Genomic DNA, 17,204 nt, shown 5'->3' with positions numbered 1-17,204 from the left:
TTTCATTTCCATTTCTAGGTGTCATCTTCAATGAAAATGAAGTTTTACTGAGTTTTTCAGAACTTCCAACACTTCCATTTTTAATGTCTCCTCTCCCTTCTCTCTCCAAATTTCTGCATGCAATTACTCACTAACGGGTTTAGCAAGTTTGATAGCAGATTCAGATAATGAACTAATTAAATTTTGTGACAGTTCTAATTCAGCTTGTGCTGCTTTTAAGCCATCATCAGTGAATGTTGATTGTTTTGTAAATTGGATAGCCAACATATTTTAACTACCTGTGAAAAAATTGACTGTGAGTTCATGGCCAGCATTKTCATTATACAGAAATGGTGTGTTGATACTGAATACAGCAAGTGCTTGTGTGTCAGTGAGTTATATTTGCATGTTACTGACAAAAATTAATTTCCATCCCTGTAGAAATTGGGGAAGGATCATAAAATGGATTGTTTCTCCTGCACAAATGGCAGTGTTGTCAATAGACTTGTAATTGCAGAACATTCTTTGCTGGTGAACGTAAGAGAGAGATATTTTTACAGWCAAAGTTTCCCTCTACTCTGAGCTTACCTGGCTATTAGAAAGTCATCCTGTGTCTTGTGAAATGAACATACTTAAATAGGCAGATGAGGGTGCAGCATTACAGCCATTCTGAAATTTCTTTTTTGTACATGGCCATAATCTAAAGCAGAGATTTTCAAAGCTAATTCTATAGAAAAAAAGACATCCGTCTCCCCCAGAAGTTAATGAAGTTGGATGTCCCTTGTAACTCTTAGAAATGCTRATCTAAATCGTCTAAGTGGTGAAGTCCGAGAAAGTTGATGTGCTGTATTTCTCTGAAGCAGCAACATAATATCAATAGTTGGTATCTTTCTCAGTAAGCAAAATTCTTTGCTAGCAATGTGAATGAATTCRGAAGCTAAATTGCAGCTGATGTAAACTTGCATAGCTCTGAGTATTTTAATAATGCTATACTGCTAGAAGTACAAAGAAGACAAAATACCTGCTCAACTTACCTACTCCGAGGTTTCTCTACTTTCCTTCCCCCTCCTGTTGCTGTGGAGCTGATGTTATTCTACAGGTGGTAACARTACAGAGAACACCAGTTAACACAAAGTCACTAGTGTTTCTACTACCACAGGACCTAGACTAGCTCTGACAAGGGGAGATATCCCAGGGGGTTAAAAGTGCTGGCAGTAGGGGTATTCATTGCATTAAGTGTTGAGCACCTAACTTAAGCCAGTAAAATTAGTTGGTCCAGCACTCTAGCATCCTCAGCAGGCTTCCTCCAGTAGGATATATGTAACATCTCCACTAATACACAGCTAGTCAGCCAGCCTCAGCACCTTAAAACTAAGAGGTACATGTTAAAATTTCAAAGAATCCTCAGTGGAGCTGCAGCTTCTAAAGGCCTGATGATGCCTGTGGGGCTGAGGAGGCAGAATATGGCAGAAAAACAGTTCCTTGGAGTCCAACACCCTTTGAACACTGCAGGTCTCCTGTTTATGTAGAAGCCACATAGGTTACTTCCTACCAGGAGTCTCTGATTTAGGATAGTCATGCAAGCAGCTCTGGCAGCATATGATAGTTGCACTAAGGCAGAATGAAAGATCCATTTCATAAATTCAGCAAGAATCTATGAGCTGCCAAAGCATCACAGCATGTTTGGGGCATTGCGAGCAGTCAGAACTGAGCCAGACAGATAGGTTTTTGATAACAGCTTTTTTAGTCCATCTTTTATGACTCTGATGGAAAAGGAATTGGCTAAACAGCTTCTGGGATTGTTTCACTGCAGAAATCAAATTTTATCATATGTCCATAATCTGTCTTTATCATGTAGTCTTTTATCATTGCTGTATATTCAATGAGACATTTACTGTTCTAAAAGATCCGTGCTAGCAGAAAATCACTAAAACTAAGGGCTTAGTCCTCAGGAAAACCTTTGTTACTGATTATTTATAAGGATGCTTTTGTTATAAACTATTTGATGCTTATTTTCATCATGTGGAGCAAAATGAAAAGGGGAGATGTATTCATTTTGTTTCTTTTGCAGTGCACAGTTACTTGTGGTGGTGGAATAAGGACTCGTAATGTCACTTGTGCCAAAAATAATGATGAGCCGTGTGATAGTTCCAAGAAACCAAACTCTAAGGCCCTGTGTGGTCTCCAGCAATGTCCTTCTGCTGGAAGATTTCTCATACCCCCACTGGCACCCAGAAGAGGAAAGATAGTAATCAGAAAAACAGCCATTAATCCCAAATGGGCTTCTCCTGGAAGAATACCTATACCCATACCAAGCCCAAGGTTCCACACAACAACAAAAATACCCAAGTCTGAAAGTATAASTGCCTGTTTGCCTACATCCTCTGTTTTGGGTAATGTTTCAGAAAAAGAAGGAACAATCAACAAAACATCACAAAACAATTCTGCTGGCTCAAGTAATGTTTACAATTATTCTGGTGCTTTTACTGAACCTAGTTCACACCAAAATACTACTTCATGGCCTTTYCATAACAGCTCAAGTACTGAAAATATAAGGCGCGCTGAAAATGTTTCTGAGAGTGAGCCAGTTTTTACGGTGAAGAGTGAAGCACCAAGAAGTGAGGACAGTCATGTATTCTCATTCACCAAAGGTCCAGAAATAACTCCTAGCTATGATTACCTAACTGAAGAATCTGATGACATCAATGTGTCAGTAGGAAGTAGTGAGAAACCGACTGAGCTCCTTTACAGCACAGAACTCAATCCYGAAATCAGAACCAGGAGCATGACACTAGATACTAGGTCTCGTGTCCTACAGCATGATAGTGTGACTTCTCAGGTGTCCCCAGCCTCTCATCACCAAGAATCTTCTGTTTTCCTTCCTGTTAGTGGAGCACCACAAGGACCGGCATTTCCAACAACAGCAAACTCTATCAGTTTGCAATTTGATGTGCCTGCCGTGGAAGTTACCACCCAAGAAGCATCTGTTACAGTAATGCCCACAATGTTTAGTAATCGACTGAGAGACCAGATTGACCAGGTTACAGAAATAAAGCTACCTGACAGTTTCACCAACAGCACGCGATCGCCGCCTCTCCAGCATGCTCCCAGGAACCAAAGTGCAACATCTGAGGGGGTTCTGCTGAATGTCACAGAAAACAGACACCTAATAACAGCCAACAATTTACGTGCTGAGGCCTACTGGATAGTAGGGAACTGGAGTGAGGTAAGTTATTTTTAACTGGATAAAGCACATAAATACTTTGGTTAGTTAAACATATTTTTCAGTTGATTATTAACAGATTTTTGTGGTGCTTTTCTGCCTCATACTGCCGTGAGCATTTCTATCCACCATTAAGCAAATGTCTCCTACCTCAGAACAGCATCCTATTTGGTAAAATCAATTTGGCTCTATAAAGTCAAGACAAGGATTTTAATCCGAAGTTAAACTGGTATCTTTGGGGAAAATAATTTGTCCAATATGTCTGTGGAGAGGTATCGAAGACACAGAGATATGTGAGTTCTGTGAAGTTCTCTGAAGTGTTTTATGTGATCGGATACTGGAACTGGATAGTAATAGCAAACAAAAAGCATTTTGCCTAGAGTATTTACCTAGAATGTGGCTAGAATAGAAGTTATAATTGGCAGGCCAGTGGATGTGGTTATGACAATATCTTTGGATACAGCAGCTGATTTTTACAGCGTTAAAACTACTTGTTATTTGAGCATAGAAATGAGCAGTTATTTTAGCTGCACTAATGGCTGTGCCAAAAAGGATGTTTTAATCTCTAGCAATAATGCAAGTGAATCAGAAGCAGTGTTAACGTTCTGCGGTGTTCACTTATTCCTTATGAAAGCACTGTCTTATTTGATTCTTCTGTGATTCATAAAAATGACAGAAGAGATTATATGAAACAAGTTGGAGCTCATAGGGAGTTTGAAAACTTGTTTGAGGTGTTGTAAAGAACGAACAAGCAGCATTTGGAAGATGTCTGGTCTGAAAAGTGATGACTTGTCCCAATTCCCCAGCTTGTCACACAACAGAGGCTTTGAAAAGAATGGTTTTGTTGAACATAACTATTACCTTGCAAGGATACCACATGCTAGACAGAGCAGGTGGAGAAGTGTGCTTCCCTGGCTGGATACCCATGTTTCCTGGTTGTTACTGAATGATTATAATGCTTGGCTAATTGTGCTTTCTGTACAGGAGCAGTGCAGATTGCCAAGTTTTCTGTGGCCTCTGAAATGTGGTTGCAGCATTTTGTGTATTGCTATTGACTTTCTTTTTCTGATTCCCAGAATCATGCTTTTTGACAAGTAGGTTTCTATGTAGCCATCTTGCTGTGCTCAGGGATGGTAATTGCTGCGGAGTCAGGGCTGACTGGGGGAGCTACCCCCTCCTAACAATAGTAGGAGAATATATATAATCAGCAAGAGCCTTTTACAATTTTACAGGTTTTTTTAATGTCTTTCCTATTGTAAAATTGTGTTTGTAAGTGAATAGAGTTTTTCATATTTTAACGTTTTTCGTGTTTTTAAATTGTGATTCCTACAGTGAGAGATTTTGGTATCTGAACAAGTTACCTCATCTTCAGAGGGACTGAAGAGGCATCTTTCTTGATGGCCATCTTCAAACAGTGCAATCAGTAAAGCCTATAGTCCAGAACTGGAAGCCTCCTTGCACTAATCTGCCTCTTTGTGTCAACACAGATGGAGAAGAATTTGAAAGCTCTATCTCCCCATACCTACTTGCTCTCAGGTCCATCTGGAATGCTGCAAATACATGAAAATGTAGAAATGCCATGCTAAMAGGGACAGCATGAGATGACTTAGAGTATCCTATGGCAATGGAATTAAAGCCCAGCTGGACACCACCAAGATCCTGCTGGTGGCCTGCAGTCTGTCTGCAGGCTGTGGGTCAGATCCCTGCTCTGTCATGACCAACCACTTCTGTGGTTGTTCATGAAGCAGACTCCCTCATGCAGTCCAGAGTTGCCTCTTGTGCCTTCCATGGCCRGGTGAGAATAGCCTGAGCTTGCCGTATCCAAGCAGGGCACGAAGGCATTTCCTCTGGCACAAGACCAAAGACTTGTCTGTACATCTGCTTGGGGGAAAGAGCYTACAAGAGAAGCCCTATAGAATCTGCTACAAGAGAGAGTCCAAGCAAAGGCTGTGCTATCAAGCCCTGTGCATCCCTTTCAGGTGTCTAATAGGAGATTCTGCAGTCTGCCCTAGTGATTCATGGCCCCCATTAGAAAGATTTTCCTTACACCTAACCAAAAGTTTCTATGCTGAAAGTTAAGCAGATATTTTTTACTTATATATKCAGTGGCCACAGAAGATAATTCTTTTTAACAACTACTTGACATTCTGTTTTCTGAAATAAACAATCATTTCTTTTAAGCCTTTCCTTCTGTTTTCTAAACACATGATTTTATTGTTCTCGTCTGGACTTCTGTTGTCTCTTTTTGTATTTCTTAAGAAGTGATGTTCAGTACAGCTCCAGCTGACACATGCCAAATAGAATAATTACTCTCATTTTATAGATGACCCTCCTTTTGATTGCTGGGATGAGATTTGTCTTATTTTGTTACTGCCTCCCTTTGATTCATTTGATTTGTGATCCAAATTATATTTCTGCAGCAGCAGATACTCCCAGTTTTATTTGATGCGTATAATACATTCTCTGTAAATGTGATATTTTGCACAGCTTTTTTGAATTTCATCCTACCACTTTCTGCCAAATTCCCCAACTTGTTGTCATCTGCAGATTTTATAAGTGTGTACTGTCTTTCATCATCCAATTAATGAAAATACTGAAGAGAGCTTGTCTGTGAACAGAGTCCTACAGGACCTCCTTTGAATTGTCTTTTCGTTTTGACCCTGAATCACTCGTGACGTCTGTTAGAGTTTTTAAGTCAGCTGGACCGATCTTGCCATAATTTTGCCTAGCCTATATTTCCATCCTTTTTTAAAAAGATGCTATTTGAGATCGCATCAATATGCATGACACTGGCTGGTCTCCCTGTTCATTAAGGCAGATACCCTTGCCAGAGAAAAATGTTAGACTGAATTGACATCATTTGTTCTTAGATGTGGTCCAGTGTTGGTCCAATAGCGTGATCCATCAACAGGTTCATGTTTGTTGTTTTTATTGCTTTATCGCCTTTTTTAGTGTTTACTATTTTGGTTGCTTAATAATTCACTTTTGTATCCTCCTATGAAATAAAGTTAGGCTAAATGTTCCATTAATATACAGGTCCACCTTTTTCTTTTCCTAAAGGTAACTTGAAAGATGTCCTTCTATAATCCTCYGAGGCCTTCCCAATCCTCCATAAAGTTTTTAAGATAATTACCATGAGTTCAAAGATTATTTAAAAACACCTGAATGAATATTAAAGTAAGATCAATCCATTCAGTTTCACAGAATTGATGGAAACAGTCAAAGGATGCTTCATGCATCTGACTGCTGTCCTTTAGCATTCTTAGTAATCTTGTAGTGTTCTGGTCTGAGCTGTTGCCCCTAGTAAGAATTGAATTTTATGTGAAGTCTGGTGATAAATGTCTGGTGACATTTAACTTTTTTTTTTTTGAATTTGAAGAAGAGTTAGTGAATAAGTCAGCTTTCTCATGGGATAAAGGAATTRTATTTCCTCCATCTTCCTCTTGTACAATAATCATAGAACCTTTTCTTATTGGTATTTATGACCTTTGTTACTTTTAATTCATCTTTAGTCTGCARTTTTCTGACTTTATATGTGTTTTTGCTTTTTCTATTTACTTATCCTTCATAAACTTCTGTGCCTATTTTTAGATGATTTCTAAGGCCTTAATATTTCAAGACTGCTGTATTTACCTAGATGAATCGCTTGTTGTGCTTCATATCTTTCTACTATTATCATAATACACTTGATAATCTATTTTAGTAACTGCCAATATTTTCTTGTTCCTTAGGATATTGCATACGTTAGTAAATTAGCAGTGCCCAGGAATACTCATGTCCCAGAGTTGAAATGATGTGACATGCCCCATACCTCGGTTGATATTTATCCTCAAAGGGAGAACACTATTTAGGACAGGGCAAAAGCATACAATGTGCTAGCTGAATAGTTTAGTTATATAAACCATCATGTTCCAGTGCCTGGGAACATTTTTGGGCACAACTCCATTTATTAGTGCAAAGGAAAACATGACTTCCCAAGAGGTCTAATCTTCATCCCTGAGGTTTTGAAGATGAGGTATTACTCTTTTTCTGGTGTTCACTTTTTTTTTTTTTTTTTTTTTCCCTTCAGTAGCTATATTGCTCTGTGGTCACTTCAGTTTAACTTATTTTTAGCTTTCAGGTTGACACCAGTAACTTTCAAATTCTTTTCAATTTTTTCATTTTCATTTTCATTTTTTATTTTTCCCTCCGCCTTTTTCCCCCCACCTTTTTTCATTGACACCAGTTACTTTTCTCAGCTACCCTGTGATTCTGTGATACTTTTGACTTTCCTGTCACGTTCSCAGGACATTCTGGGCTGGCATTTTCCTTTCCTAAGAGCTTTCTGGATACCCAAGATGCCCCATTACCCATCGATCTGCTCATTCTGTATTTCTGTTGCTGCTTACGGAAAGTCTCCTCCACCACCTCCCCCTGTAACAGATCTCTACTGTGACATGAGGAAGTTTTGATTCCTGAATGACAAAASGGAAGAGCAACAAATTAGACTCTTGGTGCTTCTGAAACTCAGAGTAATGTCCTCCAGTGGTCTTCCTTTGCAGAACATAAAACCAAGGTCAAGAAAGCCAAAACTTTCTGCAAATATTATTTACAACATCATGCATTTTTCTGCTGGCTCAGTGCTCACACGCAGCAATTTTTTGAAAGAGTCCTGCTATGTCCCAGCTCTCTCATACTCACAAAGCCGTATGTTCTTACCTGCTCTGCTCAGCAACRTCCCTGGCAGTATCACTACTGTCCTTGTGAATGATGAGAATGGGGCCTTGGTCAAAAACTGAGCTGAACATCAGCAACCTTCCAGTAAGGTCTCAGTGTTGTCAGACTGATACARCAGGGTTGGTGGGAGCTTTGAATTGCCAGCAACCAAGACAAAGGCASTTCATCCTCTCTTGCAGGCAAGTTGTCTTGGATAGATCTGTGACTCTATGGAACTGAACAGTGATATGCCATCCCCATTAACAAGAACTTTCTGTCCTGTTGACCAGATATCCCAGGAACCTGGGATATCTGCTGCATGCTGCAGAAGTCCTTGCAAATTCCAGCTGTTCACAAGTTGCAATTTTTCTTTTCTTTTTTTTTTTTTTTACAAATTCTTTATTGTAACCATTTACAGTTTTTCTAGTTCTTTGAATCTAGAAACACATCCACTATCTTCAACAGTTTCTTTTCCTGCCTTAGCTTCAACTTAATTTTTCTTGTCTTTCCGAGGACACTTAACTCAACTTTCCCTGTTTAACTCTCCCTCTTTGCTTAGGGAGTCCAAATCACACAGTAGCAATTACTTTCCGTTATTTTGCTGATTTAATCATAGATTATTTGTACTGTTTCTCATACCAGCTACAGACTACTTGGCATGTGTTCATACTTTGCATGTAGTACACTGTCCTCTTCAAAAGAGAGTCGCCAGCCACTGCTACTCTTCACCTCTCTCTGCCTCAAAACATAATGACAGTGACATTTTTGGTGAATAGTATGTGCTTTTTGGAACTATATTGAGATGATCAATCTCCTCCTACCTTAGATGCTAAAAACTTCCTAGCTGTAGGAAACACTTATCTACGCTCTGAATTCATTTTTTAAAAAATCCTTTTCCTGCAAAATTTTGTCTAGATTCTCATGCAGTGTGTTTGAGATTTTCAACATCATGTGCTTAATTTGCTAATTATGTTAGTAGGAGTAGAGAAGGAAAAGTGATGAAGGTTAGATGCACTGACATTTTGCCCTAACAAAATGAAAATTAAAGCACCAGAGATCACAAATGAAAGCAACAGGGCAGGCAATACAGATTGAGAATGTCTCAGTAAGCAGAGGTTTGCCAACAAAGAGCAGTGCGCAGTATAAATCAGAACTGGTATTTTCCTAATTAAGCAACAAAAATCCTCCTTCATAATGTTAGCTAAGAAGTTCTAGATAAATTTGAAATCTTTGTAGAGTCTGTACAAGCATCTTGGATAACCTAGGACGTCTGAAAAGGCTTTAGATAATTATGTTCAGGCACCTAACTTGTTTCCAGAAAGATTGACTGAGGTTGACTGCTGGGCTTTCCTCTCCCACGGCGCAGTGCTCTACCACCTGTGGGCTGGGGGCRTTCTGGAGACACGTGGAGTGTAGCAGCAGGGATGCGTCCGACTGCCAGCACACCAAAAAGCCTGATCCTGCAAGAAGATGTTATCTCCGCCCTTGTGCGAGCTGGAAAACAGGAAATTGGAGCAAGGTAACCTCATGGAGAGCTCTGTGTGAGCAGTAAGCTCACTGACTTCAAAGGCTAGGGAGCTGTAAATACTTCATATTTAAAAGAACTATTCATTCACTGCACTGAATGCATGCATGATTCCCAGTTGACCATTCAGCTCTAATTTACTAATTTGTATTATTAATAAGTATATAAATACACATATATAATATATATAAAATATATATAATATAAAATATACATATAAAAAGAGATATTTATAAGTAAATTAAAGTTTTTTTATGGAAATGTATCTGCTGTAAATTCAGTCCTTCCTGTGTGGGGGTCATGCTCATTAAATCTTACCCCTAAAGATAGAGCAGAGCTCGCTGTCCATGTTTTATGAAGATCTTAAGGTAAAACTACACATATTTGCACGTGCAAATATGTACCTCTACCTCTAGAAGCATATCCTAATTTTAATAAACAAGTGAAAATTCGTCTTATAACTTAAAAACTTCATTTTGCAAAAATTGAAGAAAAATATAGTAGGGAGAATGCCTGTTGTTGCAAGGGTCTTATTCTGTCCCAGGTGCATACACAGGCTAGATCGAGAAAAGTAAATGTGTYCAAGATAAGTGTAGCGCAAGGAACTGGCTTTGAGTTCTGTAAGACTTACAGTGAACACCTGGAAAGACTTTGATGAAACTTTTTGAAGCTTGTTGGTTTTGTCTTCAGGCTATCCAGAATTAGGGCTTAAAACACTGGGTTATTTTTCAATACTCAGAAGGGAAAAAAAATACAAAATTCTAATTGAAATAATATAGATTTAGTAAAGAAAAACGAAAATCTGTCGGACTCTTTCCAAACATACTGTTTTTGTGGACAGTGTTGTTGCCGTTGGACTAGAGCCTAGGTGAATTCACAGAAGACGCTACAGAAAATGTTATAGTTACAAAACTTGTGTTATGTTACTGAGCYCTTTGACACAGAAGTGATTTATACATGAAATACATACCTGTGTAGAAAGTCCAAGCAAGGGTAAGGCACCATCTAACTGTATTTAAGCTTTGAAAGTTCATTTTAAATGATGCATAGACATTCTGCAGCCCCTTTGCACTGGGGTGCATTTCACCTTCACTTTTTCTTCACAAATRTTACTACTCTTGCAACTACTGAAAGGTAGTTGTGTCATAGAAAGTAACTAGATGGCAGGTTTAATGCTAACATACTATACGCAACAGGTATTTTAGAGCATCAGTCCAAATCTGAGGCCAATTTGTGGCAGAAGTCCTTTTGTAACAGATTTCTGTTATGTTAGCCACCCTTATTTTCCAGTAATTTACCTATACAAATCTAATTATGGTCTCATATATAAAAATGGCTGGTTTTTGTTTGCCTTTGCAAGTGGCAATTCTTACTCTCATTACTTGTTTGAAATGTTTGTCACACACCTTTATCATGGCAATATGGTTATAATCCACTGCCAGCATAGTAAAGATTTCTGTGTTCCTTTACTCTGCGCTAAATCTCCTCCTCCCCTACGGGAAGGGTCCGATCCCCCTGGCTCCTGCCGTGCCCAGAGAGAGGGAGCGGAAGGGCAAACAGATGAGAGAGAAGGCAAGATAGGGATGAAAAGTTTRACTTGCTGCTCCTGCTGCCGTGGAGGTGGGAGGCAGATGAGGGTGGCAGCTGCTGCTGCAGAGTGAGTGCACCATCTCCTAGAGGCATCGTCAGTGGCTCTGCTTCGTCCTCAAAGAAGGGAAGCAGCTCTGCCAGCCTGAGCGATCTGCCGCCGTGGATTGCCACGTCCGTGGCCGAACTAGAGATCGGTTACTCGCACAGCTGTGCCTCCTGCCTGCCTGCAGCAGGAGCAGCTGAAGGAYTGGCTGTTCGCTCGCATGCGTGAGATTTCTATTTTTATATTTCRTTATGACTTTTGTTCTACTATGACATATTCGGAAATAGCTGGCAAGATTTCCTAATTAGATCTGCATCTGTGTTATTAGTGAATGTTCCAGTGAAGAAAGGGACTTATTTATATGGTGCATTCTGATTTGCGATGATGAAAACCACAGTTTTTAAGCGTAGTAAGAAATTGCTCTTAGGGCAAACTGGAAATTACGTCCRTGAATCGTGATGCTGAAATCTCAGGCGCGTCGCCCTCCTCTGTGACTGGGGAAGGGACAGCCTGTCGGAGGACCGTCGCTGACTGTGTGCCCCTTTCTGTTCCCGTGTACAGTGCTCTGCAAACTGCAGTGGCGGTTTCAAGACCCGAGATGTTCACTGCGTGGATGTTCGTGAGAAGCGAGTTCTCAGGCCTTTTCATTGCCAATTATTTGGATATAAACCACAGCTCAACACCAGCTGTAATATGGAGCCTTGCTTGCAGTGGCAAGTGGAGCCCTGGAAGGAGGTATTGTCCTTTAAAGAAGCTTTTGGAATGAGCACTTAGCTGTCAGATAGCAGTGACTGTTTTGTCTGATGCTGTCCCTCAAAGGAAGGCACGCGGCTGTGACTAACCACAGGTTCACAGTCCCTGCGTATGGTTAGAGCAACATTTACTCTAGATAAGACCTGCCAGGATTATTCCTAGGATTGCATATGCTATACAGCTAGGGCTGTAAATAACCATGCCCCAAAACAGTGTCGCATACGGCCTTGAATATCAAGTGGATTTGTCTCAGGTATTCTACTGGATCAGTAAATCAGGTTCATTCAGACTGCGTCCTTCTGCTGCCAGTTTTTATATTGCCTTGTTGCTATGACCAATTTAGCATTTTCTTAAATTCCTAATATTCCTTTACCCTTTTGGGCTAGAATTTTATGGGGCCAGAAAATGAGGTCAGACATAAGATAAATTTGATTTGTGAGTCACTTARTGACATAAATCTGCAAACTTTTGTAGGCATCCAAGTACATATTTATTTCAGCTAGAGCACGTGGCATGATGATTCCCTTTTAATGTTTGCTCCCACTAAGAAGAGCTCTGGAGAAAGTGCCACGCTGCTTGCTGCATTGTGGACCTGATGCTTATGGATTTTAATGGAAAGTGATCATGTTGCTTCCTTACAGACCGCTGACACATCACACTGAAAATAAGAAATAGGAGACCTCATCCTGTGTGCAGGATGCAGAGTTCCTGTCGGATCGGTCAGCAAAGGTTGAATAATCAAAGACTGCCCAAATGATTCCACCGTTTCGTCTTTTGGCACTTAGAATATTTTCTGACAGCTCCTGGCAATCCCTGGCAGTCGTCCTCACGCTGAGGATACTGGATAGAATTGGATCGAAAAGGAACAACCCTGATCCTAAGCCTGTCCATAGTGTTGCAATCCTATGTAGAACAGCAGCAGTGTGTTACCCAAAGAATATCTGGCTCCTTGCTGCATCGAGTGTACCAAACCTTTTGTGTATTTCAAGCAGGCTGTACTGCAGACCTAGTGAATAATAATAATCAGTTGAGCAGTGATAATAAATTAGGGACAAAAGATCGCTTAGAAAGAATCTAGGTCACACACAGTGTGATGCCTTTATTATTTTTTTTTTTTTTGGCCATACTGTAGATAATATATTGGATACATTGGGCAAATGCTAATGTCCCTAACTGCCTTATAAAAATGAGATGTTGCATCTCATGACTTGTACTGTCTTCTGTAAAGATTGCAGATTGATCCTACAGACATGTGACTTGCATACTTATTTTTGTTGGGRAAGTGTTGCTGCCGGTGGTGTTGCATCAGCTGCTATTGCCAGTTCTGTGCTGTTCCATATTCATTCACACAGGGCAGCTTTCTCCATAGTATTTTGGACTGATTACAGCTTATTTCTTGCCTTTATCCAAGCAAATGATGAAATAAATAGTTCTGCAGTACATCTTTAACTATAAAGAAACTGGTATAACTAATAAACCTTTCCCTCCAGTTTCTTTAATAAACCTACTGATGCATACATTTTATTTTATAAAAAACATATTTTAGACATTAATCTGAAGTTGCAACAATAATGTTTAAGATCTTAGCTGTACATACTTCACACTAGTAATATTGTGCCTTATGCACAGATAGACGCTAGAGAAACGATGATTTGAGAAAAGATAGAGAGATACCAATCTTGTCTTTCTTTGCAGTTCTTTAGCTGATACTGTGTTTGTAAAGTGTTTATTTCTCTGGCTACTATGTATTTGAAGAGAATAGGAATGTAAAAATCACTGGAATTCTCTAAACTCTGTGACGTATGAAGAATTAAGTAAATTTTCAGAGTAGTGCAGGAGTGTGTTGTGGAAGTGTGCTCTTGATGGCCATCTGTGTGTGGCCATAACAAGCAGCTGGCAGTTGTTACAAGGAAAGGGCAACCACAGGGTAAATATCACCAAAGAAAAAACATCCTCTCACTAAGTTTTTTTAAAATCTGTTTAAGACAAACAGTGAAAAAAACACAGGAAATGAAAAATGTCAGCTTGGAATATTGATCTGGATTATTGCTCTCTTATGCTGGAGAATTTGCATTTCAGATCCGCCTTCTCCTCTTGAAAAAGCAGTTCTMTCACCCTGGCTACACATGCCAAGATGCTGTATTTCTACTATTTACCACTCCACTGTAGTCTGCTCAAACCTGGCCACGGTGCCCCAGGGAGATGTCCAGCCAGGAGTGCAATGCACACAGTACTTTTGTGCCATTGATTGTGGGTCATATGGCTTTTTTTAAAAAAATCTCATTCTTCTGCAGCTCAAATATTGGCGTATTAAACAATTTCAATTTAAAAGACTTTTATATATGTTAAAATGACTGTCTTTCAGTGCACTGTTTCTTGTGGAGGAGGCATTCAGCAAAGAACAGTGAAGTGCATGAATAGAGAGAGCAATGAAACTGAAGATCACAGTATGTGTGTGGAGAAGCCCAAGCCAATGGAGTATCAGAAATGCAATCCACAGGAGTGTGGGAGAAGTACAGGTATGATGATATACCTCAGGCAGGCAGTTTCCAAAGAGCTCATCATTTGTGCTGAGGTCCTGCAAAAGCCTAGTACTCCCCTAGTGTACTGGCTTGCTGGAAGTACTGCAGGCTCAGAAGTTACAGGTTAGCCTCACCTGCTACAGCTCAGTCATACTATTGGCAGGGTCGTGTTACCATGTTCTCCCTCCCTGCTGGCACTGTGTTGTCATGATGGGGAATGACTTCTGAGCATGTGTCCCTAAATTTCTGATGCTACAAAATGGATGTTTCTTTGTGCATGGACTTATTAGGTAACTCACARCCTGTTTTGGTCTGTGAGGGAAGGGTTACAAAAGGACATGCTGTAAGCTTGGRAACTCATTTCTTGGCAGGGCAGAGTGGCTGTGCTTGTGTGCAGCTGAGCTGTTGAAGCTATGAGTACACCGGTCAGCAAACTCTGCTTGATTTGGTGGAGGCAATGGAGGGCCCATAGCATGTCTAAAAATATTGCAGTTAGAAGGTAGTAGCAAGCATCTCAGAGGGTGTTTTCCCTTGGAAGAAGGGAGGCAACTGTTTTGGAAGCAGAAACCCAACAGCTATAGAACAAGACTGTGCAGTGATGGAGGCCAAGTAGATACTATTTCTTAAACAGATTCTCCAATAGGAACTGCAAATTCTAGGTGGAGAGTGTAAGCAAGTAAAATGGGAAATACAATGTTAGTAAAATGTAGCTATCAGTGAACACAGGTACAGTCTGTGTCTTGACACTGTTAATTCAAGTGCCCTACAGAGTGAAACTATCCCCAAAACAAAGAGATAGAGAGAAGAAAGCTCCCCTTGTGKCTCTGGGTGTCCTGCTGCTCTCTTCTTCAAGGGATCAGGGGTGCAGTTATATAGATGGTAATTTTCCAGAGAAGGAGAAAAGATTTGCAGATGGGTGTATTTATTCTTGTTCATGATGACTATAAAGTGGAGTAAACTCCAAAGCTCTGTAGTCTGTGCACTGCAGTATYCAATGGTTACCCTATGGTAAACACGACACCAGCTCAGAGACTTTCTGGAAGAGCCTTCAAAGGCCTTTTGGAGGTTCGTTCTTCCTAGCATGTCAGCAGTGTGGGTCCAGCAGGGCCATAAGACAAGAGGTTGACTCCTGCAGGCAATGCAGATCTGGCATACACTTGAGAGTGCTGTGAGTCACCCATCCTGCTGTTTGAAGATCTTTAGCACGTATTTTGCCCTAGAGTTTAATTGCTCTGTTTATCTCCTGTCCCTCTTAACACACACTCAGATAAATAGGACCTATACAGATCTGTTAGCAGTTACTTCTGTAAATAAAAACTCAGGAGGACAATAAAACTAAGAAATGCCCACTGGGCAGACCAATGGTCCATGCAGCCCAGTATTCTGTCTCCAGCAAGGCATAAGGAGATGTTGCTTAGGGAGGACACAGGAGTGAATCATTCCCTTTGTGTTCCTCCAGCAACTCCAACTGTTGAGTTAGGGCTGTTAAGGGCATCCCAACCAGTTTCTTTCAGTTTACATTTATGGAACTTTTTCCATGAATTTGTTTCATCCCTTTTTGRCTGTGCAATTCTGTCTGCTTCTGTCACCTCCTCTGACTGCAGTTTCAAGAAGTTCACAGTCTGCRGTGTAAAGAAGTGCTTTTATCTGTTTTAAGCCTCTTTTCTACTAGTTTCATTGAATTACCATATTTCTATTGGTGAGGGATTTGCTGAACAACAACCCTGCATTCAACTAACCTTCCTGCTTTTGCAACCCTCGATCATGTCCCTTCTCAACCATCTCTTTTCACAGCTGAAGACCCCCAATATTTCTATACCTGACTAATTCTGGAGCATTTCATTTTATTAAAACTACTGCAGTCTGGTCAGCACCGTMATACAGGTGTTACCAGTCCCTAGCCTGTTCTGGTGCTGCAGTGRAGTCGCGTAGCTGCTCATGCCTTCTTTGTGCTCTCCCTGTTTGCCCTGCACTGCTCTGCAGCCCCTAGCCAGCCCCYGCGGGCTTGTCTCCAGTGCTCTGGGACGAAAATGCCAGAGTATCAGACACACAAATCATTGTTACTGGAATCTTTCTGGCAGTTCTTAAAAACAGAAACATTAAACTGAAAAACACGAATCACCTACATCTGCTGCAAAAGTAAACGCTCACCGAACAATAATAAAAAGTGATGTATTTTCCAAGACAGAAGGTCATGTGAAGTTTAATAGGATCCTTTCACTTAGGAGTGCCAAAACTTCAGGGAGATCAAGCTGAAAATTAATACAAAGCAAGAAAAAGCCATCATAAAGATGAGCCTTAACAGACATGACTGTCCAGAATAAAGCAATTGAAGATTCTAGAAATACAGAAATTTTTCAGCGAAATATAGCTAATTCTTCTCATCTTTTCCACCATAGGCCTACCCTGCAGCAAAGACCAGCTGTCGGTTCATTTCTGCCAGAGGCTGAAAGGCATTGGCAAATGCTCGGTGCCATCAATACAGACTCAGTGCTGCTTCACATGTAGCCATCCCCAGATTCGTAACAAAGCAAGATATTGGAATCAGCGAGACCTCAAACAACAGAATTACTCTAAGTCTAGAAGAAAATCACCTCAAAAGCCAAGAAATTAACAACCAACCTGTTCAACACTAGCTGTTTTTTATATAGCTAATTTAAACAGGGCTTCTGTTTACAGATTTTTAATGTTTTTTTTTTCTTTTGAACCATCCAATATAAATGGAATTCTGTGATCAAAACACATCCTGTAGGGTTGGCAATCTTAGTTTACTCCTCCAAATTTTTCCTTTAATGATCCATAATTTGTAACATAACTTGAAATGTACCAGCAGTTAGTACTTCTTAGATGTGCATAGAGGCTAGAGATAAGCTT

The 17,204-nt window shown here is 40.2% G+C and overlaps 1 protein-coding gene across 1 annotated transcript in view; it reads left to right on the top strand.

Moving 5' to 3' along the window:
• ADAMTS12 (ADAM metallopeptidase with thrombospondin type 1 motif 12) overlaps positions 1–17,188 on the top strand; it is a 159,564-nt gene extending 142,376 nt beyond the window's left edge. Inside the window, 6 exon segments of the mRNA XM_085297693.1 lie at positions 2,051–3,205; positions 9,264–9,416; positions 11,617–11,790; positions 14,174–14,327; positions 16,730–16,926; positions 16,928–17,188. Of these exon segments, the coding sequence (XP_085153819.1) occupies positions 2,051–3,205; positions 9,264–9,416; positions 11,617–11,790; positions 14,174–14,327; positions 16,730–16,926; positions 16,928–16,966 (1,872 nt within the window). The 3' untranslated portion in view covers positions 16,967–17,188.
• Positions 17,189–17,204: the final 16 nt, after the last annotated feature.

This window comes from Rhea americana, unplaced genomic scaffold, assembly GCF_003343005.1.
Source record: "Rhea americana isolate MKP2758 unplaced genomic scaffold, rheAme1 scaffold_13, whole genome shotgun sequence".
NCBI lineage: Eukaryota > Metazoa > Chordata > Aves > Rheiformes > Rheidae > Rhea > Rhea americana.
The sequence above is the reverse complement of the archived record's forward strand: the minus strand, read 5'-3'. Positions and strand labels throughout refer to the sequence as shown.